At 45.1% G+C, this 24,751-nt stretch overlaps 2 protein-coding genes across 5 annotated transcripts; one reads left to right on the top strand and one right to left on the bottom strand.

The window, feature by feature from the left end:
* Positions 1-609: 609 nt before the first annotated feature.
* exd2 (exonuclease 3'-5' domain containing 2) lies at positions 610-8,853 on the top strand. Of its 4 annotated transcripts, none has more exons than XM_017035154.2 (10): positions 611-764; positions 1,572-2,302; positions 2,632-2,888; positions 3,342-3,468; positions 3,621-3,743; positions 4,058-4,230; positions 4,321-4,427; positions 4,952-5,087; positions 5,434-5,802; positions 7,636-8,853. In XM_017035154.2, exons 2-10 carry the CDS (start codon positions 1,607-1,609, stop codon positions 7,850-7,852), a joined length of 2,205 nt encoding a protein of 734 aa, XP_016890643.1. In that variant the 5' UTR covers positions 611-764; positions 1,572-1,606; the 3' UTR covers positions 7,853-8,853. The 4 variants fall into 4 exon arrangements, with proteins under 4 accessions (XP_024911423.1, XP_024911416.1, XP_016890643.1 ...); XM_017035152.2 differs by having other exon boundaries at positions 1,572-2,317; XM_025055655.1 differs by lacking the exon at positions 4,058-4,230 and having other exon boundaries at positions 610-764; positions 3,621-3,916.
* A 369-nt stretch (positions 8,854-9,222) lies between these two features.
* LOC103381628 (BRD4-interacting chromatin-remodeling complex-associated protein) lies at positions 9,223-24,729 on the bottom strand. Its single transcript, XM_008314084.3, has 14 exons — positions 23,415-24,729; positions 21,304-21,480; positions 21,148-21,193; positions 20,998-21,040; positions 20,418-20,483; positions 18,724-20,259; positions 18,381-18,629; positions 17,662-18,286; positions 17,404-17,555; positions 16,929-16,990; positions 16,525-16,683; positions 15,481-15,565; positions 15,117-15,219; positions 9,223-14,206 (listed from the first exon to the last, which is right to left on the bottom strand). Exons 3-14 carry the CDS (start codon positions 21,186-21,188, stop codon positions 13,509-13,511), a joined length of 3,819 nt encoding a protein of 1,272 aa, XP_008312306.1. The 5' UTR covers positions 21,189-21,193; positions 21,304-21,480; positions 23,415-24,729; the 3' UTR covers positions 9,223-13,508.
* Positions 24,730-24,751: the final 22 nt, after the last annotated feature.

Below are 24,751 nucleotides of genomic sequence, written 5' to 3'. Positions count from 1 at the left end.
ATATGATCTTTCTCTGATCTATTTTTCCATTTTGTAATTATTTCATGACTTAATTCCACTTCTTTGGAGAACTATTGAAGCTAAAAGATTGAATAAATTGATGGTGGTAGAGGAATGTGTGGTCTGAGTCCTTCACCGACACCTTTGTGTTTCAACTGAAACTGCGCTGAATACAAAAAAGAAGATGAAAAATAACTTAGTCATTGTACAAAAGTATACACAAAACTTTTTTTTTTCTCTTGCAGTTAACACATATTAAACAGGAAGAATAGGAAACTAAACACACTATAAACCTGCCCAGGCTAGGATTTGGACCGGCAATCCTCTCTAACAAACTCCACTGGGCGCCCCAGCTCAAAACATTAAGTTGTAAACTTTAGCAGTAGTTGTATACATAAACCACAAATCTATGAGGATGTACTGTAGACATTTTCACAGATGATACTCTTGTTGTCTGTCTGGCTGTTGTGAGTGTCAAATCAAATTCAGGGTCAATGTGTATTTAAGCGGGATTATAATAAACTAAAAATTGGCCTAATGTTTTATAAAAACAAAGCGGTAAGTGAAAACCAAGTGTACCCCTTACATTGGGACTTAAGTGTTATTAGTCCGTCCTTCCACTAGAGGGCACCAGCCACAGCTGTTTCTAGGCGCAGCGGCAATGATATAAATACAGGCAGGAAGACGTGGTAGGATTTAGCAAACAGAAACAAACACACATGTGAGAGTGTCAGCGTGACACAGAGCTGCGTTGAAACGTAAAGGTAAGGTTTTAAGTCACACGTACGTGTCACCGACAGTGTTTGTGAACTGTCGTGTCAAAATGAGGGTAATCTCCTTGGCTAATTCAACGTGTTAGCCCGGTAGCCTAAACCTGTGTGTGGCGTTCGAACCGACGGAGGTGTTTGAGCTGGTTTCAGTGAGAACATCTGGTCATAGTCAAGACAATACACTGTTAATGAAATATGAACCATGCTAGAAGGAATGTCGGACTGATATTTGATAAGAATAAACTGTCATTGTTGGCAGGAGTTGTTGGAACTGTTAGCGGCTGCTAAGCGGTAGCTCAACTTCCACGATTAAAACAGTTGGTTTTTCTGTGAGTGAGCTCCTCTATAGTTGACGTTAACGTGAGCTCAGTCTTGCAGTGTTTTGTTAGTAGTTTATCATTTGTGGTCATTTGTCCACCGGACCAGTACTAGCCTAAGCTAACGCTTTAACCAGGCTTTGGCACAGAAGTTGATGTTTGTGTTTTGTCTAGAGAATTTAAGTCATAAAAATGAACATGTGCAAATTATGAAATATATTGTATTATTATTATGACCAATTTTGTATCAGTTGTTGCTGTAGCTATTTCACTATAATTTGCAAATTATTGCAATGTATACTAATGTGGTTTAAAGTACATGCAGATAAAGTTTAATCCAACCTGGAGTAGACAGAATGACATCATAATTAGGTAAATATGTGCTCGTATATGTTTTAAGTGAACAGCAAAACTGGTTCTTTTTTTTACATATACATCTCCTTCTCAGTTGTTAGTACTTTAATACTTGGTTTCCACTTTCCAGCTTGTCCACAGCCTCCCCTCCACCCCCCAGTCACCATGTCACACAGAGGGCCTATGACAGCTCTCATCACAACAGTACTAGGAACCGCCCTGGGTGGGCTGCTGGTGTGGCAGGTGTACATAACCAAAAGAAAGAAGCTGCCTTTCATTCAGAAGGCGGCTGATAGCGCCGAGCTCCCTTTCATTCAGAAGGCGGCTGGTAGCGCCGAGCTACCTTTCATTCAGAAGGCGGCTGATAGCACCGAGCTACCTTTCATTCAGAAGGCGGCTGATAGCGCCGAGCTACCTTTCGTTCAGAAGGCGCCTGGTAGCGCCGAGCTACCTTTCGTTCAGAAGGCGGCTGATAGCGCCGAGCTACCTTTCGTTCAGAAGGCGGCTGATAGCGCCGAGCTACCTTTCGTTCAGAAGGCGCCTGGTAGCGCCGAGCTACCTTTCATTCAGAAGGCGGCTGATAGCGCCGAGCTACCTTTCGTCCAGAAGCTAGCTGATAGCGCTGAGTCTCTTACACCTGTGGAGAAGAACCTGGCAGCTGTGGATTGTCAGTGGGTCAAAACACTCAATGTTGAAGAGAAGCCCGTGGCGGCGCACCCTCCTGTACAGATCCCCACTTCAGAGAAGCTGCTGGATGTGCAGCCGGCGCTGGTGAGCTCTGAAGAGGAATGGCATCAGCTGTGGCCAGTGATGCAGAAGGAGCTGTCCGTCTTCCCTGTGCTGGGGCTGGACTGTGAATGGGTAAAGACCAATGGCGTAAGAGATATGTTTGCATGTTTAAGATCACACAGAGGAAAAATCCACCCAGGATTTACTTTTCTCACTTAATATTAGTATGAAATATGATTTGTTGGATTTTTTTCCCCCACTAACACAGCTGGATGGTGTTAGGCCATATTAAATTACAAATTACAACTAGTGTTAGTTAAAATTATAATATTATTTATTAGTATAATTAGTTAATTTTTTCTCTTGTGGGTTGGAATTTTTCTCTACTTCAAACTTCAAACTCATCATTCAAACTCGTGCTGTTCTGGTCTGACCGGGACACTGTGGTTTGTGTGTCCCAGGTCTCGGTGAAGGGCCAGGTCTCCGCCGTCTCTCTCCTACAGATGGCATCGTATTCAGGCCGCTGCGTCCTGGTTCGGTTGCTGCCGTTTCGCGGCAATCAGCAAGCGTTCCCGCTCAGTTTAATGGAAGTTCTACGAGATCCCCATGTTTTGAAAGTGGGCGTGGGTTGCTATGAAGATGGCAAACGTCTGACACACGACTACGGTCTGTCCCTGACCAGTACTTTAGACCTGCGGTACCTGGCTTTGAGAGAAAGGTAGAGAACGAATAATGACGGTCTTTTTAGAGGCAGGACAGTATAGGAATATAACAGCATTTGATTTGTTTCCTAAAGTGTTAGTCTAGTCCTTTGAGTTTTAGTTGGACTCCAAACCAGTGGTCCCCGGTACTGTCAAGTAGCACCATGTCTTATTATTGAAGAACTGTTAAGGATAGATACATAAATAAAAAAACAATCTAAATAAAACATCTTAAAATTAGCTTTAATTGATGAAGTCAATTGAAATGACTGGATTCTCTTTAAATTATGTAAATTATTCATTCTTTCTCTGCGGCCGGGTACCAAATTACCCACGGTCCAGTAAGGGCCGTGGGCCGTGGGTTGGGGACCCCTGAAGTTATACATGTTGTACTATCACAGTTGTACATGCTGTGAGAGCAGATCTTCTTTACATGAAACATGAATATTTGCATTTGTCTCCATTACCAGACAGGCTACAGTGAGTAACGGCCTCAGTCTGAAGTCCCTGGCGGCAGATCTGCTGAACATTAGTCTTGATAAATCTCTGGAGCTGCGCTGCAGCGACTGGGAAGCAGACGAACTCACAATGGAGCAGGTGAAGATTCTTTATTTTTAATCTTCTCTAAAGTAAGAGAGGGGAAAAAAAACCTTTTACATAATTGTGTCATTCTGGTGACCTCAGATGACCAAAGTAAGGGGGGAAAAAAAAAAACCTTTTACATAAATGTGTCATTCTGGTGACCTCAGATGACCTACGCCGCCAGAGACGCCCAAGTTTCCGTCGCTCTTTTCTTCCATCTCCTGGGTTTCCAGCATGAGTCCAGACCCAGCTCCTCCTTTGAGGAGTTGGCCTCCTGCTGCCAGGGCCTGGTGGACATGCCCTTCAGGGGCCGAGGAGACGGAGACGATGGCAGTGCTGAAAAAGAGAGGAAGAGGAAAATGAAGAGAGCACCCAGTAGCACTGAGAGCCCGGAGTCTGGAGATCAGCAAGTCCCAGACCTACGAAAGAAAACCAAGAGGAAACAGCTGGGCTACTCCACCAGGTGGCTGGAAATGGAATGGCTGTTGTCTGACGTGAACGCACCCCCCCCCCCCCCCCCCCCCCCCCCCCCCCCACCCCCCACCCCCCTCTTCTCTTCCTCTACCGCTCCTTTGAGGAGTTGGCCTCCTGCTGCCAGGGCCTGGTGGACATGCCCTTCAGGGGCCGAGGAGACGGAGACGATGGCAGTGCTGAAAAAGAGAGGAAGAGGAAAATGAAGAGAGCACCCAGTAGCACTGAGAGCCCGGAGTCTGGAGATCAGCAAGTCCCAGACCTACGAAAGAAAACCAAGAGGAAACAGCTGGGCTACTCCACCAGGTGACTGGAAATGGAATGGCTGTTGTCTGACGTGAACGCACCCCCCCCCCTGTGCTGAATAATCAAGACTTGTCATTGATTTGTTTACAGGAAGTCTCCTCTCTATGATAACTGCTTCCTCTACGCTCCTGATGGTGAACCTCTGTGCACCTGTGACAAGAAGAAAGCCAAGTGGTACCTGAACAGGGGGATAGCAGGTAGAGCCGTGACTCCGTGTTCCTCATTCTGCTGTAAAACACTTGGCAAATGCAACTTTTTGGTCTTTTTCACACACAAGAAAGAACTTTGTACATTAAGAATCAAAGAATAGACCTGAGGCTGCAATCGAGGGGTTTCTTTTTTTTATATTTGATTCTGTATTTGATCCATAGATCAGTGGTTCCCAACTGTTTTGTAATTTAAAAAATCAATTTTAACCCCAATTTTAATTCAATAAAAAAACATTGCCGTAGATGTTTTGATCAAGAATGAAAGAATTCTATTCCTCAAGAGTAGAATCAGTGCAATTAAAATATCATAAAAGGTGACATCAATATCAGAACATTTGATCCAAACCAACACACACACAAACTTACACACACGCTCAAAATGACAACATTCTGCACACACAGACTTGGCTGCTGCCCTGTGTTTCATGTAAACAGGAGCTGGAAGGTCACTGAGCTGACATGCCCTTTAACTCACGGGTGTGTGGGTGTCTGTGTGTGTGTTTGTGATCCAGTTCTTCAGAGTGAAGATCCGTTCGTGGTGAAGCTGCTGTTTGAGCCGTCAGGACGTCCAGACTCTCGGCAGGATTATTACCTGACCGTCAAAGAGAATCTGTGTGTGGTCTGTGGAAAAGTAGATTCTTACATCAGGTAAAAACTCACCTGGATATTTTTCTTTTTTTTTTTCTACCTTTGTTGAACCGCTGGTAAAATTTAGGGACGGCTCAACAACTTTTCATGTCCAATATCAAGCCGATGTCTTTTCTTCTCCTCCATCATGCCATCGGTGATGGTGTCTTTATTGATGGCATGTTGTGAAAGTTAAGTTGAACACTTTGCATTTGTAATGGTTTTTTTTTTTTGATCCTGATATTTTGACCAATATCAGACCGACCTGGAGCATTGGATCGATCCCCACCCCTAAGAAAATTAGAACGTCTCGGTGTCCCCCCGGTGACGCTTTAGCTGTAATATAATGTTCTGTCCCGTCGTGCAGGAAAAACGTGGTTCCTCACGAGTACAGACGTCACTTCCCCATGGAGATGAAGGACCACAACTCCCACGACATCCTGCTGCTGTGTACCAGCTGCCACGCCGCCTCCAACGTGCACGACGGCTTTCTGAAGCAGCAGCTGGCCGAGGAGTACGCCGCCCCTCAGGGCTGCGAGGAGGTGGTCCGTCTGCACGAGGACCACGACAGGCGCAGGGTGAGGTCGGCGGCCCGGGCCCTGGTCACCGCCGGGGACGGTCTGCCCAAGCAGAGACGAGAGGAGCTGCAGGCCGTCATCATGGAGTTCTTCAACGTGAGCCAGCTGCAGGACCTGAGCCAGGAGATGCTGCAGCAGGCGGCCGACCTGGAGACCAGGTGAGAGCTGACTCTGGCTGCACATGGTCACAGCCTGAAGCCCCGAGACTTCAGTCACCAAAAAAACCCTCCAAAAACATAAACCAAGTGTCAGCATTTGTTATCACTGTCCAAAAACATGTTGCTGTGTTTATTGAACAAGTGTCTGCAGCAGAGATGTCAGAAAACACAGGAACAAACAACAAATATTCAGAACTACTGATGCAGTAAAATCACAGGCTTTGGCTCAAACCATAAATAGGGAAATACAATACGATAAATACAAATGTGTGTGTACTTATCCTGAGTATCAAGGTACTACATTAAATATAATATAATAAATTATACTCCAAAGAATAATATCACAAAACTATGAAAATATGTGTTTACGCGTTTCCACAGGCTGAAATATCAACCGTGCACAATGTAGAGTCATATTCAGAATCAGTTGTTGGCGTTTTGCTTGGTTGGTGTATTTTCAGTGCATCAATATAAATACTACAGCAGATATTTGACAATGTATTTTGACATTCTAACCGTCAGCTCCGTGAGTTTTTTTTTTTTTTTTTTTTTCTATTTTCTTTTAATTTTTTTTTTTTTACTTTTTATTGAGCAGCGTGTTCAGTGGAGCTCATCAGCTGCACTGACGCTGCAGACTGTGCTGCTAACTGTACAGTTGGTGTAAGACGGTCAGTTAATCAGGAGATAAACAGCGGTGCCCATAAAAGAACTGGACTTTTATTAGTACTGGCTTCAGCAGCAGCTTCACTCTGGTTTATTACAGGCTTAATTAAAAGGTAACTGCTGAGTTTAATGAAGACATAATTTAAGAGTGTTTAGGTAAACACACACACACAGCCTTAACATGTAACACGGACCCTGTGTTTAACCACCTGTGAACTGTCTGGTTGATAATATTGATGTCAGTGATTATTTTAACTGTTTGTCGATAATGTTGATGTCAGTGATTATTTTAACTGTTTATAGACATGAATAAACAGCAGACACAGACGGTAGTTTTCACAACAGTACCAGGAACAGACAAGGGTTGGATGTGAGCAGGAACACACTCCCGGTGCTCCTCCACTAGAGGGAGCTGTAGTTCATGTTGGTAACGTTAACTTGCAGCAGCACAGACCTACATAGTTCTCAGCTGAAGACTATGACGCAGTCCTACAACTGGAGCTGTAGTTCTAAAATAGAAACACACACAGGCACATGGGACCAGTTGAACTAGAAGAAAAACATGGCTCACTTGTTTACAATGGGAGTCAGAGTCCCTTACTGCACCACTAGAGGGAGTCCGAGTACCACCAGTGGTATGCGTGCCGTAGTTTGAGAAACGCTGTTATAATACCATCCATGTTCCGCTGGAATATTTTCAAGTTTTGAATTAATAAAATTATAAATTAGTATATTTTTTTCTATAAGATTATTTTTATGGAATAAAAATGATTTAAAAAAATACCAATTACAAATACAACACTACAGCTGGTACTTTAATTCTGAGTGCAACAAAAACTAGGTGCACTTTGACACACGCACCATGGTTTGAGAACTGCTCTAATAGGTGGTCACTGATTGAACAAGTACCTGTCGTACAGCTGTACACGCACCATGGTTAGGTGTAATAGGTGTCATTTTGTTCACCGATTGAACAAGTACCTGTCGTACAGCTGAGGGACGGTCCACACATTACCTGTTGGCAGCACTGATGTCCATCAACAAGTGAATTTATTCCACCAAATTCTGCCAGTTCTGTTGATCGCTGAGCCGTCGTGTTGGTCTGCAGACTGTCCGTGTGTTTCCTGTCCAGAGAGATGATGCACAAACCTGTCCTTCTCTCCTCTAAAGGATCTTCAACAAGGCCTTCGTTCCTCACGGCCTGAGGGTGGTCCAGGCTCACGCTGAGCAGGGTCTGCGGGGTCTCATGCACCTGGAGCGGCGCTGGAGGCAGCACTTCCTGACCTCCATGAAGCCCCGTCACCTCCCGCCCCTGTGGTCCATCGACCACAACCACCACAAGTTAATCCGCAAGTACGGAGAGGACGTGTCGATCGAACTCAACTGACAGGTGTCGGCTCCGACGCCACAGACTGTGACTGGGGTTTCTGAAGAGTGGTCTTGACGTCGGTGGATCTGTGCTCTGATTTACTAACCACGACCAAACTTCTCTGACGCCCGAGCTCCGTCACTGCTGCGCTGCTATGAAGAGTGTGTGAATGAAGGAGGGGACGGAGCAAACACACTGACGCTCCTCCGTCTGAGATGAAAAGCCAGCACTGAGTGTGACAAAGCTAACGGCATACAGACACTTTCCTGAGAAGTGTGTAATTATATGAGACATGTTTAAAAACATATGGAGTTGGATTTTTAAGAAGGAGACGCCGCCTCCTGCTCTTACTTTCCCCTCAGTTTCGTGGCTTTGCTGAAACTGATGCTACTTAGAGAGAGAAAGAGAGAGTCATATTTTCATGACTTTGGATTATTTCGTGCTCTGCTGCTTTTTCAGCCTCTGGTCTGTTTTAATTCAGTAGATGAGGATCTTTTTTTCCTTGAAGCAACTTGAAACCAAACGTTAACTTAAAATTCTCTGCTTCAGGGCCCATCTGCACCTCCTTTGATCTTCTCCTTTGTGGGTGGGAACACTAACGTTGGCTCATTTAGACTTGTGATGTTCATGTCCTCCTGTGGGGCCTCCATGACGGTTGGGTCTCTTCCACGGCTCATGTTTTAATGAGCCTCCTAATCCCTGAACCTGACTGGAGACCTGTCACAGCATTGGGACATGGTTTGTTTTCTTTTTATTTACAGTAGTTTTTCTCAAACGACGTCGACTGAACAGAATCCAAACAACACAGTGAAGAAAACATGTGCCAACGATCATTAAATCCCACTCTGCAAATGTTAAGATTTTTGTCTTAAGTGTGTACTAATTTATTTACAAATGAAGAAGTGTGTAAAAACAGCTGCTTTGTCTTTATTCATGGTTCTGTGGATACAAGCAGCTGTTTGTTTTTCCTAAACTCTGATGTTTAAAAAAATGTGAATAAAAGTCCAGTTTGTATTTAATGGTGTTTGGAATCCTTGTTGACACCTTAATGTGTGGGTTTAAAATTTTCAAAGTGCATAAAAATACAAAGTAGTACAAGGACAACTAAAGATGACCTCAAACACTCAATCTACAAAGAGTCAACTTAAGGTTAGCCTGAAAATGTTCATCCAAAGTATAGCAAAAATTAAATAAGAACCATAATGTTTTCACGAAAGACTGGTTGAAAGAAATGGCTTTGAAACCCACACAAGCTAAAGTAGCTAAAGTTTATACTTCCAGGTGTAGTTTTACTGAGACATGTTTCAACAGTGAGCTCTCTGTTATCTGTCACTGTGACGTCAAGCTGTCAACATTGACTGTGCGACCACACCATGTCCCTCAAAATTAACTGGACAAATGTTAGATTTCAGAAAATATTTTAAAACTTACAGAAATAATTCCAAGGTTGAATGAGCTAAATCAGCTAGCTCATATATCTAAAAGCTAGCTTGCTTAAATTTGTCCAAATGAAAACTACACTTGGCTCACATACAGCTTGAATGGTTAAAAGTTAAGCTAAAAGGCTAAAAAATAAAGCTTCAAAACATGAGTTAACATGCAACAGAAATGGCAATTAAAAAGTTTTTTTTTTTGTCTTTACTGTTTTACAAACTCAAGCGACACCACAACCTTCGCCATTTGTTTCTTTTTTTATTTCTTACAAAATCACAGTTTAATAAATAGTCTGTAAAAATGAGTACAAAAGTGGTTTCTTAACATTTCATATATGAATCACTCGTGACTTTCAGCTCAAATGAGTCTTTAGTTTGTTAGTTTTTTTTTTCTTTCTTTTTTGTGTCAGAAATGACTTTTACAATCTAGTTCTGCTAAATTAAGGCCTCTTGATTTTGGCATCGGAACAATCTGTCAGTCGAATGTTTACTTGATCGCTGTAAGAAGGAATGAGCTCCCGTGGTTTCACAGTACAGTCAGAAAAATAAAGACATTTTCAACCAATAAATAGTAAATAAATAAGTGGCTCGACATGCACACCAAAGTGAAGCCGTCACTGTAAACTGCTGACAGAACTGACCGCCGTCCTCGAGGTCAGTGTTTGACACAAACGCAACAACAGTAACAAATGGCACGTCACTGGAGAGAAGTCCATCAAAGTTCACTCCAGGATTTTCATTTCTGAATGTCTTTTAATCGACAAAGAAAAACATGTTTGGCAAATGTGTGGAAGTGCTGTGTAAAAATGAAAACCGGAGTAAAAGTTGATGGCATTCCGTCATTTGTCTTCTTTTTATGGTGAGCAGAGTGCAATCGTATGCCGTGAAAGACATCTTTACTGCATTTCAGTGAAACCTCTGAGGGAAGAAACACTGAAGATTAAAAAAAAGATTAGTTTTAACCCAAAATTACATTGACATTGTTTGTCCATGTTTTAGCCACTTGTAAGATTAGAGTAGCTGCTCATGAAGAGTACAATGGAGGTAAGGCAGGGGTTGAAAGTAGGGATGTCCGATATTAACTTTTTACCGATATTGTTTAAATTGACCATACATTGAGTTAACGTTAAGCTAACCTGAGCTAGCATGATTGAGAATCAGATTAAATAGATGACTCAACAAGCAGTTTTTCTTTTGTGTTTGTTAGACATTAAGAATTTGAAATTGCTATTGCTTGTTATTATTTTCTGAGTTAGCATGGGGTTAGCTTAGCTTGAAAGAAAATATCTAGCTTTGGGGAAAGATTGACATGCTAGCTGCTAAATAGCGGTAGTTGTAGTTGCTATGGTATGTTTAGATTCAACCAAAAGCTACGCCTGACGAGAGGAAAATACTGTAGTAGGTTGTGTGATAAAATGTAGTAACACTGCTATTTTTTATGTTAGCTTTTACATTCCATTTATGTTGGAATGTGCTGGTCCTAGATAACATTAACATTTTCTAATAGTCAAATTGATCTCATTTTCAGTCCTTATTATACACTTCCCAAACTTGGGAAGTGTATAATTATTCTTTTTTTTTTACACAGTTATTTTTCCCAGAATAAATCAATCTTCATGTGTTTCCTCCCAAACTGAGAGTTTCAACATAAGTTACTGCATATGAAAAAATCAATTTCTTCAAATCAACAAAACACAATTTCACATCAGAAATAAAAAAAAGTCATTTTTGAAGGGATGGGTCACTTTCATATTTCAGTATTTTTAAATCACATTATTTTGTCCTCTTTTTAAATCCCACTCCTTTATAACAGCCCGACAGAAAGGCATTTCCCAACACGACAAGTCAGACTTTAAGTCTTTGAACAGTTAGAAGTAATTCCCAACTTCAGTTTAAGACGTTCTGCAGATTTCAATTTGACCTTTAAGGTCACATCCAAGTACAAAGAACAATTTGAACATGACGGAGAGCCGGAACGGTGAAGGACGACAGAATTCACATTTTTACTCAAACCAACAAGATTGTCACGTGAACATAAGACTTCCAAAAAAAATTGCATGTATTGCTCCAAAATGGCTGCATCAAAACAAACCATTTCCGTGGTACGGCGGCTAGCAGACCTTAAAATGTAACAAATGAAAAGACGTGAAAATATGAATCGGAAAATCCCTTCAGTTTTTGGTCGTGTTTTCTACAGTGTTGTGGAAAATGAACGACAGATTTGGTTTTTCTGGTACTACATGTGTTGTTACGATGGTTCGCGGACATGATGTGACCCTAAAGCCGTTCAAAATGTCCCAAAACAACAGGGGCTTCGGTGACAGCAGTCATCTTCCATTTCCTAAACTGAACAACCAATGACATTTGGAAATCACCACAGGCCAAAGACCTCCCTCCTCTTTCTTCCTCCTCCTCCTCCTCACTGTATCCCCACTGCCCCCGACTCATTATTGCTTGCATGTTAACACACACAGTAAAAGGAGACCTTTATCATCTCTGAGAATAGACACAGAACTAGTACACATGAGAAGTGAGGCTGTGGGCGTGGCTCCGCTGGTTGAAGAAGTAACTCTGAAATGGGAGACGGTGGAAAGACGAGACAACTTCACTTCCCTAAACCTTTGATTGGTTGTAATGGCTAATTTCATGTCTGATTCAATGGGAAATGTACAGTGTGAGTCGATGCAACCAACACAGGCTGCCACACAGGAGGCGCCACTGGGGGATATGTGGTTCCTCTGGGAATTAAACCCAGGACTCTCTGTTCTCTGCTTCCAGGGCAGGTGTGCTAACTCGTACACCGTGGAACCACCGATGGTTCACTGATGGCTCCTCCTCCAGGCCGCATGGCAGAAGAGTGGTTTTTGTGTCTGCTTTACAGCAGGAAAACCAGTGGTTTGTGTTTTTTGTCAGTGTGAAGTGTTGTCTGTGTTCGTGGCCTTGTGATGGTCTGGTGAACAGCAAGTCCCCGCCCTCATCTGGTGGCTGCTGGGACTGGCTTCAGCCCCCGAGTGACAGAAGAAAAATAGCCACCAGTTCTAACAGATAGCTGCGGTTAGCTTCCTATAACGTGGGCTCTCGCCATATTAGTGGACACACAGATGGTGTCGTACGCGTCACTGACATCTGCTGCTGTCAGTGACGTGTTGACTTCATTCATACCCTCTGTCTCCCATTGTGCTGTTTCATCCATTTTCCTCTAAACAGGATCACAACATTCCATTGAAAGTGACTGGGGTGATAGATCTATTAAAGTGAAGGAAGTTGTCTTATTTAGCCACAGTCTGGATTTACTTCAAAAACCAGTGGAGAACGTTTGATCTTCTCTCCAGTTGCAGTTTCCACCCTGATGAATTCACTCATTTCTCACATAATCTATGACACAGGGTCAAAAAGTAAAGACGGAACTGAACCACAGAAATCCTCCTCTGTTTTATTTTTCTCCTCCTGTGCCCCTGTTAGTTATTTCCACTCTAGCAAAGACTTTCCGGTTTGTTGGAAGAGACACAACAGGGATGTTTGCTGGTGTATTCAGGATGTAGCGAGTCAATAATTTCTCTTTGGAGTTTCATTCGTTAGGCCGAGACGACAGAGCCTGCACTGGTTTTTCTTTTTTAATCACACATACACACTTCCTTCAGATCCACCCAAATGATCTTCCCTAACAATAACACACACATTCACACACTCGTCGCACGCACTCTTGCTGTGTTTCTCAATGCAACTCATCTGAAAACACAATTGGCAGATTATCAAAATAAATACCCTGGAGGCTTGGCACTATGACAAAGAAAATTCACATTGTGGTTTTTTTTTCTGAAAGAAATCTTATAAAAAACTATTGAATAATCTCAGTCTACTCCACATTTTCTTTATCCTCACTATTACTTATATACTATATGCTGATGATGAAGGTTACACCAGTGTCGTAAACCTACCACTGAAACAATAGAGCTCCTATTCCAATAGATTTCTCCCACACAAACGTACAAGGAAATGAAGTATCTAACATCTATCAGACTGTAGATAGTGCTGTTGTCTGCTCTGCATCTCTGTAATAGTGCCTTTCACTGTTTCTCCTCCCCCCAAAACAACCGGTTCCTTCAAAGTAAAATCTCCAACCAAGAAAACACAATCATTTGTTTCTTCTGGGAACCGATTCGAAGTTTTGTACTTTGCTTTCTCCCACCTCAGGACAGACGTTTGTCTCTGTGGAAGGACGTCTTCAGGGGCCTGTTACCTCACAGGTGTCCTTCTAGGATGCTGGTGACCGTCTGATCCAGTGATGGGCCTGCTGTGGCTCTGGCCTGGGCCGCAGACGGGCCCTGTAGACGCTGCAGCTCCAGGATGCTGTCAATGGCACTCTGTAGATGTTCACTGAGCATATTGTCCTCTTGGAGAGGAGGACTGAATTTAGGGTCAGGCGGCAGAGGTGAATCCAGCTTGTAATATTTTAGTTTTGGGGCATTGACATCTCTGGGAGGCAACTCGAAGCAGGCATCCTGTGGCTGTGGCATAGAAAGAGAACTGCAGGCTTTTATTTTGGAATTTGGTGTCCTAATTTGGACTTCCTCTGCTGGGCTCGATCCGTTGGCGATCACTTCGTCGTCTTGCTCCTGATGCTGGTTTGTTCCGTTGGGAGCCTGCTCCGTCGCAGCTCCTCCACCATTGGTCAGCTGCCCCGTGTGGTCTCTCTTCAGCCCAGGGTCACAGGCTGAGTTATGGACCACTTTACGGGAGCCAGACTCCTGCTTGATGGTGAGTCTGAGGGCCCCGCGGGAGCTGGAGCGATACGTCTTCAGTCCTGGGGGCCGGTCAGAGAGTCTTGACCAGGCTGGTGGAGAGGAGGGGCTGCCAGAGGGGCGGAGGTGGGAGGGCCGAGAGGAGGGAGCTTCGAGGGGGGAAGACACTGATGTGGCCAAGGCCGTCATGAACGACTCTGGAAGGAGGAGAGGAAATGTCAGTGGATAGTCGGCGAGAGGCGGAGCAGGACTCCAACACGGTGAGTGGAAAAAGCTCAACTAAAATGATTGACACTAAACTGTGACAGATGTTAAAGCACAGATGTGAGGCCGTACACCTCCAACAGCAAGTTGTTCTCTCAGCAAGTTTGAAAAGGATTGTGAATTGACTCCACTGAAATTATTGCAGGTTAGCTTGACGTGTTTGACACAATTTGGTGCTAGTTTTTAGGTGGCCGTTGAGAAAGGTAGAATTAACAATATTTCAACAAACCAGTTGTGAGAAGAACAATTACATTTTTGGACTTTTGACCAGGGAGGTCCAATAGTTTCTGTCATTGGACCAATGTTAACATAATTATGTAATATCTGTAAGAATTATTATCGTTTTTTCCTCGGAAATTATTGAAAAGCAAGTTAGCATACATTTGTAGAACAGTTTAGAGAACATGCTGAAGCCTCTGGGATCCAGCAGCAGCAGCAGCAGCAGCAGCAGCAGCAGCAGCAGTCAGGTGTGGGGTTCATCAGATTTGAAGAGCTTCCTTCTCTTTTTTTTTTTTTTTTTCCGACTGTTAATTAACATAAAATCCCTGTTTTAATTTGCTTCTGTCACGTTTCCCTTTTTTCTCCCCAGTCTGTCTCAGCACGACCTTGCTCCACGTTTACACAGCTTAATTACACATTCACACCTGGGAGAAAATATGGTGGTGAGGTGTTTCACTCCGAGACGCTGCTAAATGAGTTTGTTAGAAGCACCAGTATGTGTCACCGCTCCCTCTGCTCCTCCACCTCCAGCTCGTAAAGCAGCATATTTCCCATTAAAAAACGGAGGCAAACACAGCTGCTGTACCAACGCCAACTGCCGCTGTCTCCTGCTGGGACACTGACCTGGGTCTCTGCGGGCTCGCCGTCTGTCCTCCGCTAAAGCGTATCGCTCGGCTTGTAGAAAGAGACGCTCCAGCATCACCATCTCTGCAGATGGACTCTCCTGCTGTGGGGAAATAAGTTCACACACCATCTCACAAATCACTTCACGAATGGAAGATGACTTCACTGCCTGTTGACACACGAGCATCTGATGCTGCTCTGGTGAAGTTGGTAAACATTTGCAGTTAATGATCTTTTTAAATAAGCCCGTGTGATGTGTGATATAGTTTGAGCCCAGACGTGGCCGTGACTGGAGGGTGTTCTCCACAGTGGTGGTGGTCTCAGTGAGGTGGAGGAGTGTGTCGCTGTGCTGCCTCTGTCTCACCTGAGCTTCTTTAACCAGTAGCTGCCTGTATTTGTTCACCATGTCCTTGGTTCGTTTCAGCTGGAAGCGGGACACAGAGCCGGATGTGGAGGAGACAACGCATTTAGGGTGTGTATTTTTCTGATATAACTTTTGTACAATGTGAGATAAATTTGAAATTCAGTGCAACTGCCTATTAATTAATTCATATTATAATTGAGTAATAATTGAGGCAATGTCTCTGTCATTGGTTGGGAACCCCAGGGTTCACCTCCTGGGCAAGTTCGGATCCCGATTAGGGCAGTTGGTACCTTCCAGTGGACTCACCACCCGCAGGAAGGTTTAGGGGGTTTGGTATGGTGCAGTGTGATTTGGGTGGCGACTGCTGCCCCCGCGACCCGGTAACGGATAAGTGGATGAAAATGGATGGATGGATGGATGGATATTATAATTGACAATAATTGGCCTTATTTTAAAAGACGCTTACTGCAAGAACAACTATCATATGCATGGTTGATGCATAGTTAACATTAGTTTCCATTTTCCTCTAAACAGGATCAGTGACTGACATTATTAATGTTTATTCAAAGGTAAGTAGTAATTATAGTAATTGAATAATAACATGGAAAATGTTGAATTATGTTTTAGAGTCAGTGTTCGAAGTCATTCTAGGACACGAGCAGGGCTTATTGTTATGGTAACAGCTGTACCGCCGCTACCTCGGAGTGCAGCACAATCTTCACATACAAATAGATTGACAGATAATGGGGCCTTGAACCTTGAATTAATTAAGGCTGACAATTATGTCATCATACAGGAACTGTTTTTTGGAGTTCTTTTATATCCCATTGAGAGTAATGAGTGACCTTTGGTGACCCCTGGTGTATCTGAATGTGTATACACAGCCACCAAGAACAGTATTAGTTAATGAATGCACTAAAGCAGCGATGGTACCACAGCTCGCCCAGCCCATCCTGTTCTCCCCTGGTCGTCCTTTTAGCCAAGGTCCTTTCTGCCGCCAACATGGTACCTCAGCTATGAATGGACCTCCAGTTCCTGACCAATGCCCACTCACCTAAATTAAAATCACTCTGCGTTGGCAGGTGACCAGCACAGGTGTGGTACGGCAGCAGGCGTCGAACAGCGTCCTTCAGCGTGGGGAAGGCAGGGCGGGTGAAGGGCTGCTGCACTGCTCTGTGGTCCAAACAAAGCTGCTGCTGGAACCTGAAAAGACGAGACAACAAGACGAGGTGTAGTAAGTCTTTACAGTGTCCTTCACACTTCAAACTTCGCAGCCCCAGGAGGGGTCGCCTGAAATGAGGAGCAATTGATCATGGAAAAAAATGACAGATAACAAATATTTATTCATATAACTACTACAGTATGTGTTGAATGGAAATCTGTTTCTGTTTCTGTTCATGTTGGGTGGGTTTACAGGAACAGAACAGTACCAGGAACTGGTCTCTCACCTGTGCCTCCTCGTTGCTGGTGTGAGCCTCTCCTCTCTCTGCTGCTCCACAGGAGCTGCCAGCTGGCAAACAAACCACATTTTTGGATTAGATCAAAAGGATGCGGACAGGGAAGCACTTTCAAGTCATGAATAATACATTTTTTTTAAGCATTCAACAAATAATCTTTTTAAAAACAGTTTTGTGTTTCCTGACTGGAGCCAATTTGGCTGAACAACCAGAGTAAATGATTTAAATTTGTTGCAGAAAACAAAGGATTCAAGCTGGGTAATGTGGTTAAAACTGAAACCATGAGCCACTCAAAGCCATTCATTTGAAATAAATACAGCCACCAGGTGTAAATAATCCATAAGGAACTCCAGAAGTTCATTTATATACAGTATATATAAATGTATAAAACAAAGTTGGTTTATTTAAGGTTTGGAAACTTTTTCCTATCAAACTATTTCAGAGGTGAGGTGCCAGGATGTCTCACCTTGATGCCGGGCTGTGGGGTTGTCTGGACAGGGGTGCACTCCATGGGAGTTGGTCCCCCATGAAGCTGCTGGACACCCGAGGCTACAGGAGAGTGAGGATGGACATCAAGAGTAAACGATTTACTCTCCATGGCCAAGGCAGCTGTTGGCTCTGAGAGACAAAAGGGTGGACTGCTGAAGATGTCTCCTACAGTGACCATGGTCATGATAACAGTGGTGAAGTGATCACTTGAGGACGTCAGTGGGGACAGACTTACTGTTTTGTGTGTGCTGTTGGACAGCAGGGTGGTCTTCTCCTTTGGAGAGACCAGCAGCTGGGAGATCAGGCTGCTGCTGAGGCACCAGGATACGGACCAGCTGTGGAGAGGAGCTGCTTTGACTAAGGGTTGAGTTCTGTGGCTTGGAAACAGGAGCCTGGACCTGGAGCTGGACTTGGGGAAGACACTGGGGAACAGATGGCTGCTGGATCTGCACCTGGTTTGGGCCAAATAAAGCCTGTGAGACCTGCAGCTGCTGACTGACTTGGTACAAGTCCTGCGGCACACTCAGTGACTGTGGAGTTGGTTTTTGGGAGCCTGAGCCCTCGGGTCCAGGGAGATTGATCTGGGGACCGGGTGTAGAGGAGAAAATTGTTGATGCAGTTTCTTCACTGTCTTCAACTGGAGGGGAGGAGCAGAGCAGTGACGAGTCTTCAGGGTCAGAGTGAAGGGGAGAAGACTCAACACACTGGTCAGGTGTGACAGAGCAGGTGTTGGGACCCGGATCTGCGTGGGCCTGAGGTTGACTCTCTTTCTCTTTCACCACGGTGGAGTCCAGAGACTCCATAGGTACTGGCAACACTCCAACCAGCAGTTCAGGAGCAATGGGAGAACTAAGTGCTTGCTGTTGAAGAGATGGAGTGACTTATAATTAGGCAATCCACATCACAACATCTGAATTATACAACGAACAATGAACAGAAATTTAAATTTCAGACCTGTTTCAGGTGTTGCATAAAGGCCTGGTTCTGGCTCATGGACTGAGCCACCTCCTCTACCACTTGGTTGATGTCTGCGGGGGGGATGAGAAGTTTTGGCATCTCAGCTGCTGAATCAGGAACCAAAGTCGGTTCAGGAGGAGGAGCTGGAGGAGGAGGCTGCAGGACTGTTACTACAGAAGGAGAGGAGGTCTGCAGCCCTGCGGTGGTGGGCTGCACTGACACGTGCTGAAGGACATGTCCATATGGCTGTAAGAGACAAAGGAACACCAAACATATTGACGACCTGTGATCTGTGAAGAACTGATGACTGAAATAAGAAGACGTTTCCTTCTAAGTTCACCTGCTGCAGTTGATGGAACATCTCCTCGGAGCCGCTCCTCTCTTCTTGTACTGCTCTCTCAGGCAGCAGCACCACAGACGCCGACTGGAGGCTCAGTTGTCCTTCAGCGACTCCTGCCTGCGGAGCTGCAGCCTGGGCGGCAAAAGGCAGCCCCTGAACCACAGAGGGGCCGTTGACGATCGAGATTGAAGTGAGATCAGGGGGGAGCACCCCAGTGCTGTTGATTAAGGTGAAGTGGTTTCCAAGAGCAGGGCTGTGAACCAGGGTGGCACGCTGCCCCTGCCCTCCTGGAGTGTAGGTCCCTGCAAGGTGCGCCGGCATCTGGAAGACAGTAGGAGCTGCTGACTGGAGATGCAAGGGTGCTGACAGCACCGTGGCCTGGCGGAGCGCTAGCTGCCCTGTGGGGGTGGTAAAGACGGGGCCAAAGTTCAGCTGCCTCTGTGGAACAGTAAGAATCTGGGGGCTGTCTATCAGCTGCCCGGTGGACGAAGTCATGCTGTGGACGGACGGGCCTTGTTGACCAGAAGTCAGCAGTGTTTGGACTGCATTGGCAGGTTGGGAGATTGTAACGGGAGACTGACCTGGGAGTAGGAACTGGTTTTGGCCTTGTAGGAGTCCCTGAGGCTGGAGGACAAATGAGCCGCCCTGGTTGACCAGCTGTAGGCTGACTTGCTTGGGAAGCTGCTGTGTTGGCTGTGGTGGTGGGATAGTCGATTTATGTCCTGAAGGTTGGGACAGTAGAATATTTGATGAGGCAGCCCCAGGGACAAATGTAAGACCTTGGGTTGGTTTCTGCCCCGAAGGCTTGGGGCTAATTTGAACCAGTCTGGGCTGAATGTTGATGGGCAGTTTCGGTTGGATGGGTAGAGGGGCTCTCTGCAGCACGATCCCAGGTGCTGCTGCTGTTGCTCTCAGTGTTGGGCTGATGAGGGGACAGTTGGTCACACTGGGGACAGCCTTGTTAATGATGATACTAGAGCCCTGGACTGGACTCAGAGAGAAGGAGGTCTCTGGAGAAGGAGCAGGGAACACATTTCCAGGCAAGAGACCCATAAGAGGTGGGGCGGTGGGTTTCAGAGAGGGGCAGCCAGGCCCAACAGCCAGGAGGGAGGGCTGCGGAGGCTCCACTGCTGCCTGGGTGTCTCTGGGCAAAGCCTGGTTGATGGGCAACGTCATAGACTTGTGAATGAATGGCACGGTTGGAGGAGAGAGAAGGGGAGTTGGGGAGTACAAGGACAGACTGTCCCCACTTGGGGCTAAACCTGCCTCCAGAGCCATGGTTTGCTCTGTGATCTCAGCCTCCTGCAGACTCTGCTGGAGTATATCACAGGCCACTTCCACCTCCTCCACTTCTGGCACTTCTCCTTCCTTAGCCTCACATCCACCTTCCAGTGATTGCCCAACTTGAACCACCTGTGGATCCTCGGTCCCTTCTGGCGATGACAAGAGGGCCTCCTCCAGGAAGGACAGATCCACACACCCAGGTGGAGGAGTGTCTGGGGAATCCCTGCCATCTCCCAGCAGAGAGACTGGGCTCTGCGGGAGGAGAGAAACAGTGGGCGATAAAAAGAGAGGTGTGAACAACAGAGGAGAAGGAGCAGTGTGAAAATGAGGCTTGGACGTTTTGATTAAGCAGGAACAAAATCATTCTCTGGAGTGGTTTGTTGTGGCTGTGGATCCAGACACTCACTCACCGGGGCATCTGTGAAGAGGGAGGGCTCCCCAGAGGAGGAGTTAATGAGCAGGTCTTCAGTCTGCAGCTGTGGGACAAAATCAGCAAATTTTGGGTTGGGCTGACTTTACTATTATTTTCAGTGCAAATCAACACAGTTTTGTATATCTCCTAAAACATATTTTGTTGAGGTCCTGGATGAAGTACGTGTTTTGATCAAATACTAGAGAGATGGAATTCATTCTCAGTTGATATTTTTGGCCCAAAAAGCTCAGTTTTAGTCGCAAGATCTGCTCCTTTCAGCAATATTTCTAGAATAGAGAAGAATTCAAGCTCTCGGTGTGTTGCCATAGCAACCAGTATCTTTGGTCAGAGTTCTTCAACAGGTGGTGGCCGATTAGCTATGGTGTCGGCAGAGGTGCTGCAGGCGCTCAAACCATTTCGGTTGAAAACCCCAGCCACAGGCGTCTGTTTTGGAGTTGGATAGATTTTGCTGACACTATTTCATTTGTGCTATTAAATGGAAGCTCTTAATTGGCAATGTCAATTATTTGATGGTAATTAAGCTTTCTATTTTTTTTTAAGTGATTTCTTTCTGATACCTCACTGGTCCCATGAAGGAAGTCGTTTAGGGCTTGGGGGTCACTGTGAACATGGAGACAAACAGAATGTTAGTTCAAATAGTGTCATGATCTTTAACTGAACAATTTACTAAAGAAAATAATCAAAAACAAGTATCCAGAAAAACTCACCACAAAACATCAAGTAGACAAGTCCCATCTTCATCCTCCATGTCAACTGAGACCAAGCAACGACAAGTGAGAACGTTAGTAGGGTTAGCGTTAGACGTTTTGTCTTTGTGTCCTAAACTTGAGATCTCTAAGGTCTGAGGTATAACCGACACCTACTTCATATGTGAGAGGCCCCATACAGAGAGGTCAGGCTGAGTTCTGCTGGTGGCCTCATGGGAAGGTATGGTTTGGCTTCTGTGTCGTCTGAAGGTCGGGAGAAGCCAGGCCGAGGAGGCAGGATGGAGACAGGTCCTCCCTGTGATGCTGTTGGATCATCGCTGCGTCCACGGACAGCTGAACAGAAAGTGAGCAGAGCTTTCACACCAATGACCCATCTGGACAACACTGCTCCCTGCTGTAAACAAAGTGTTGCTCAAACCGCATGGCACCGTTCCATGACTTAATCAAACTTGGTAAAGTACACACTCTGTTAGACCCAAGGAGGACTAATGGACCTTAACAGCCAGTATTGATACCAGAAGGATTTCCCAATGAGCAATAGACCCGTTTTCACACACTCATGCTTTGAGGTCACTTGAGGTCACCAGTGGAAACCCAAACACATTCTGGTCTCACCAGCGAGACACCAGATCAATATATGGTATTCAACCCTCTGTGTTTGGTCACTGCTGCTGCTGCTGCTGCTGTAATTTAGTCATAGGTGTATGGACTGCTGCCAGTCTGGTCCAAATATAGCCCGTTCCCCCACACACACTGTATACAATACATTTTGTTGCATTGATTGCGTCTGTGGCTGTGAGGGAAACAGAAGCGAGGAGCAGATGAGTGAGCTCCTCAGATCCTCCTGCTGGTCTCTACGGTACCTCCTCTTCTTCTCTCCTTCAACGTAGCTGCAAAAGTCTAAACCTCCAGGAGGAGACACATCCAGAGGACAGGACCAGGATTGAACGTTTCCTAAATCTGTTCCACCAGTCAGAGTCTGTTAGAGCATAAGGAAGGTTCTAGAAACAGCACAGAGTGTCTGTGGTGTGGATGTGGTTCTGGTTTTGGTTGGTTTTAAAGTCCAAATCCAGGAACTTTGGTGCAGCCTGTGAACTGGTAGTTTGGTCTGTGCAGTAGACTACAGCCCACTGTCTGTGATTCACAGAGTTGGTTATGGGCTGTGTGTATAAACAATGAGAACTAAAAACTGCCTCTGATTCTCTCCTTTATTCTGTTACCTCTTTCCTCTTTCTTCTTCTCACTTTTCTCCTGTTCTTTTGTTTTTCTTTTTTTCCTTCTCCCCTTCTTTGTCCTCTTCTCTTTCTTCCCTAATATCAGACAGGAAGACACGTCCAGAGGAGCAGTGGATGTGGAGGACAGCATGACCATGACCAGTCCCTGCCTCCTCCTCCTCCTCTTCAGTCTCTCCTTTCTCATCCACATCCATAAGCTGCATGGACATGAGTGACAGCATGACTCACTCCCTTCATCTCCTTCCCCTAACCACATTTTTGTTTACAACAGAGGCACGTCTGCATCATCGCCTCTTCCTCTCTCCCTCCCTCTCTCCCCGCACCTCACCCCCTCCCCTTTCTCAGGTACCGCATCGCCCAAAAAAAAAAAATCCAGGCAGAACCAGCTCCTCATCCAGAACCTGCAGCGATGCTGGAGATCCTTGGTGTGTCGGTACAGAACCGACACTGCCAACAGTACCAGGAACCAGTCATTGTGCTTTATTTTTGACTAGGTTACATAAGGTGAATGTTTGTGTCCCAAACCGTACAAACGGATGCGGAGCAGCTGCTGATGCTGAAGATGATGATGATGATGATGATGGTGGTGGTAATGCTGCGGGCACGTGTGCGTGTTTTCACCGCTGGTTTTTATTAAGAACAATTAACGATTATTATTATTAATTTTTAATCCTAACGATGACGATCTCGTCCAAAGTGTGGGCTTCTCACACGGCAGCTGCCGAAGCACATCATCATCCTCATCATCACACACACACACTCACACACACACACCGCCGTAACAAAAGATACTGGTGTTTATGAAAACCCTCAGCTCCGGAGCTGCTCCTCTGTCTCCCTCTGTCTCTCCTCGGCGTCATCATCATCACCATCACCTTCATCCTCCTCCTCTATTCTCATTCTTTATTGTACATTTACAGAGTCGAGCCGCTGCATCTCACTAAACAACAACAACAATAACAACAACAACAACAACAACATCAAGCAGCGGCCGCCGCGTCAGGAGCAGGAGGTAAGGAGAGAAAAACTCACCCCTTCTTTCTTTGTGGTTTATTGTCCTGTCAGGCTGGGCCTCTGCGCCATCGATTCTCACTCAGTGGTCTTTTCAGATGCTAAAAGGAGGAGAGGAGGGGGTGATGATGGAGGAGGAGGAGGGGGGGATACAGGGTGGGATGGAGGTGGAAGGGGAGGAGGAGGAGGGTGATGGGGAGTAAGGGGGAGGTACCCGGGGGTGGCTGTGAGGAACAGACTGAGAGACGGAGCTGATCATAACACAAAGGTGGATATAAAAAGAACAGGCTTCAACTGGGAGACGGAGGACGAGGAGGAGGAGGAGGAGGAGGAGGAGGATCCAGGAGCGAAGTGTCTGGTCGCCTCCTGCGCCGCGTCAAACGTCTCCCTTCTCCCCCGCCTCCTCCTGCACACATGCCGTCCGTCCACCTATAATTGATTTTTATTTTTCTTAATTCAAAGATCAATATCTACAGAGCATCTACTCGAGCCAGAAGCGCAAAAACACGATCGTGTTTTTATGAAAACTAAGAATGAAGTCAGAAGTCATAACATGTGGGGCTGAAGTGAGAGCTGTGATGTGACGTCAGATAATGAAGTCTGGACTTTGTGACTAGGTTTGAAAAAAGTCAATGTTTTTAGTGTGACGACTTTTCCCACTGTTCTTAAAAAACAACAACAACATTGGTGAAGTTTTTCTCAAAATATTTTTAACACTTCTGACTTTAGTGGTTTTTTTTATTATTTCCCCTCGAGGTCGTTTGTTTTTCAGATAAGTCATTCTAACATTAATGTCTTTAAAAATGAATGAATCTTTGTTTAAAACATTTTCCCGTTTGTGTCTTATTTATGAGTGGTGTGAATTTGTTTATTTATTACAGAATTCTGACCCAGAATTAGAATAATTCTAATCTTAACCTTAAAATCCAGACTTATTTCCTCTGAATCCTGTGATGTATCCTCCTATACTCCTGACTGACGAAGCTGCAGGAAAAAAAACAACAGTTGATCTTGTTTATGAATCTTCATTAAAAACTGTCTTTCTTTCTACCTGCTGTTTCAACATCCTTGGTCCATTGTCTCCATCTTCACTATCGTGTTTCTCTCCAGGGGGCTCCACCTCACCGGTCCAGCTCCACCACCTCCATCTCTAACATTAACCATTTATCTTTTTACACAGTCCTCAATGCGCTCCTGGTTGATTATGTCTGTCCACCACCAATACAAACAAAGAGTTCAGAGCTGTTTCCCGTGTACCCTATCCTACTCAAATCCCATGTGCTCTTTAAGTCCTGCACCACCATGATATGCTTCTCTGCCACTTCCTTCCACAGACACAGTCACTGAATTTGATTTTT

This window comes from Cynoglossus semilaevis, chromosome 1 (genome assembly GCF_000523025.1).
Source record: "Cynoglossus semilaevis isolate Cse_v1.0 chromosome 1, Cse_v1.0, whole genome shotgun sequence".
In the NCBI taxonomy this organism is placed as follows: domain Eukaryota; kingdom Metazoa; phylum Chordata; class Actinopteri; order Pleuronectiformes; family Cynoglossidae; genus Cynoglossus; species Cynoglossus semilaevis.
Note: the sequence above shows the minus strand (reverse complement) of the source record. Positions and strands in the feature narration are given on the sequence as shown.

Excerpts from the sequence above, each read along its gene's own strand:
- exd2 (XM_025055648.1), top strand. The coding sequence starts at position 1,607 with ATGTCACACAGAGGGCCTATGACAGCTCTCATCACAACAGTACTAGGA. Across the intron at positions 4,428-4,951 it reads CCTGAACAGGGGGATAGCAG|TTCTTCAGAGTGAAGATCCG; the intron begins GTAGAGCCGTGA and ends TTTGTGATCCAG. Across the intron at positions 5,803-7,635 it reads GCGGCCGACCTGGAGACCAG|GATCTTCAACAAGGCCTTCG; the intron begins GTGAGAGCTGAC and ends TCTCCTCTAAAG.
- LOC103381628 (XM_008314084.3), bottom strand. The coding sequence starts at position 21,188 with ATGGAGGATGAAGATGGGACTTGTCTACTTGATGTTTTGTG. Across the intron at positions 18,630-18,723 it reads TGTTCCATCAACTGCAGCAG|CCATATGGACATGTCCTTCA; the intron begins GTGAACTTAGAA and ends TGTCTCTTACAG. Across the intron at positions 18,287-18,380 it reads TTATGCAACACCTGAAACAG|CAAGCACTTAGTTCTCCCAT; the intron begins GTCTGAAATTTA and ends TCTCTTCAACAG.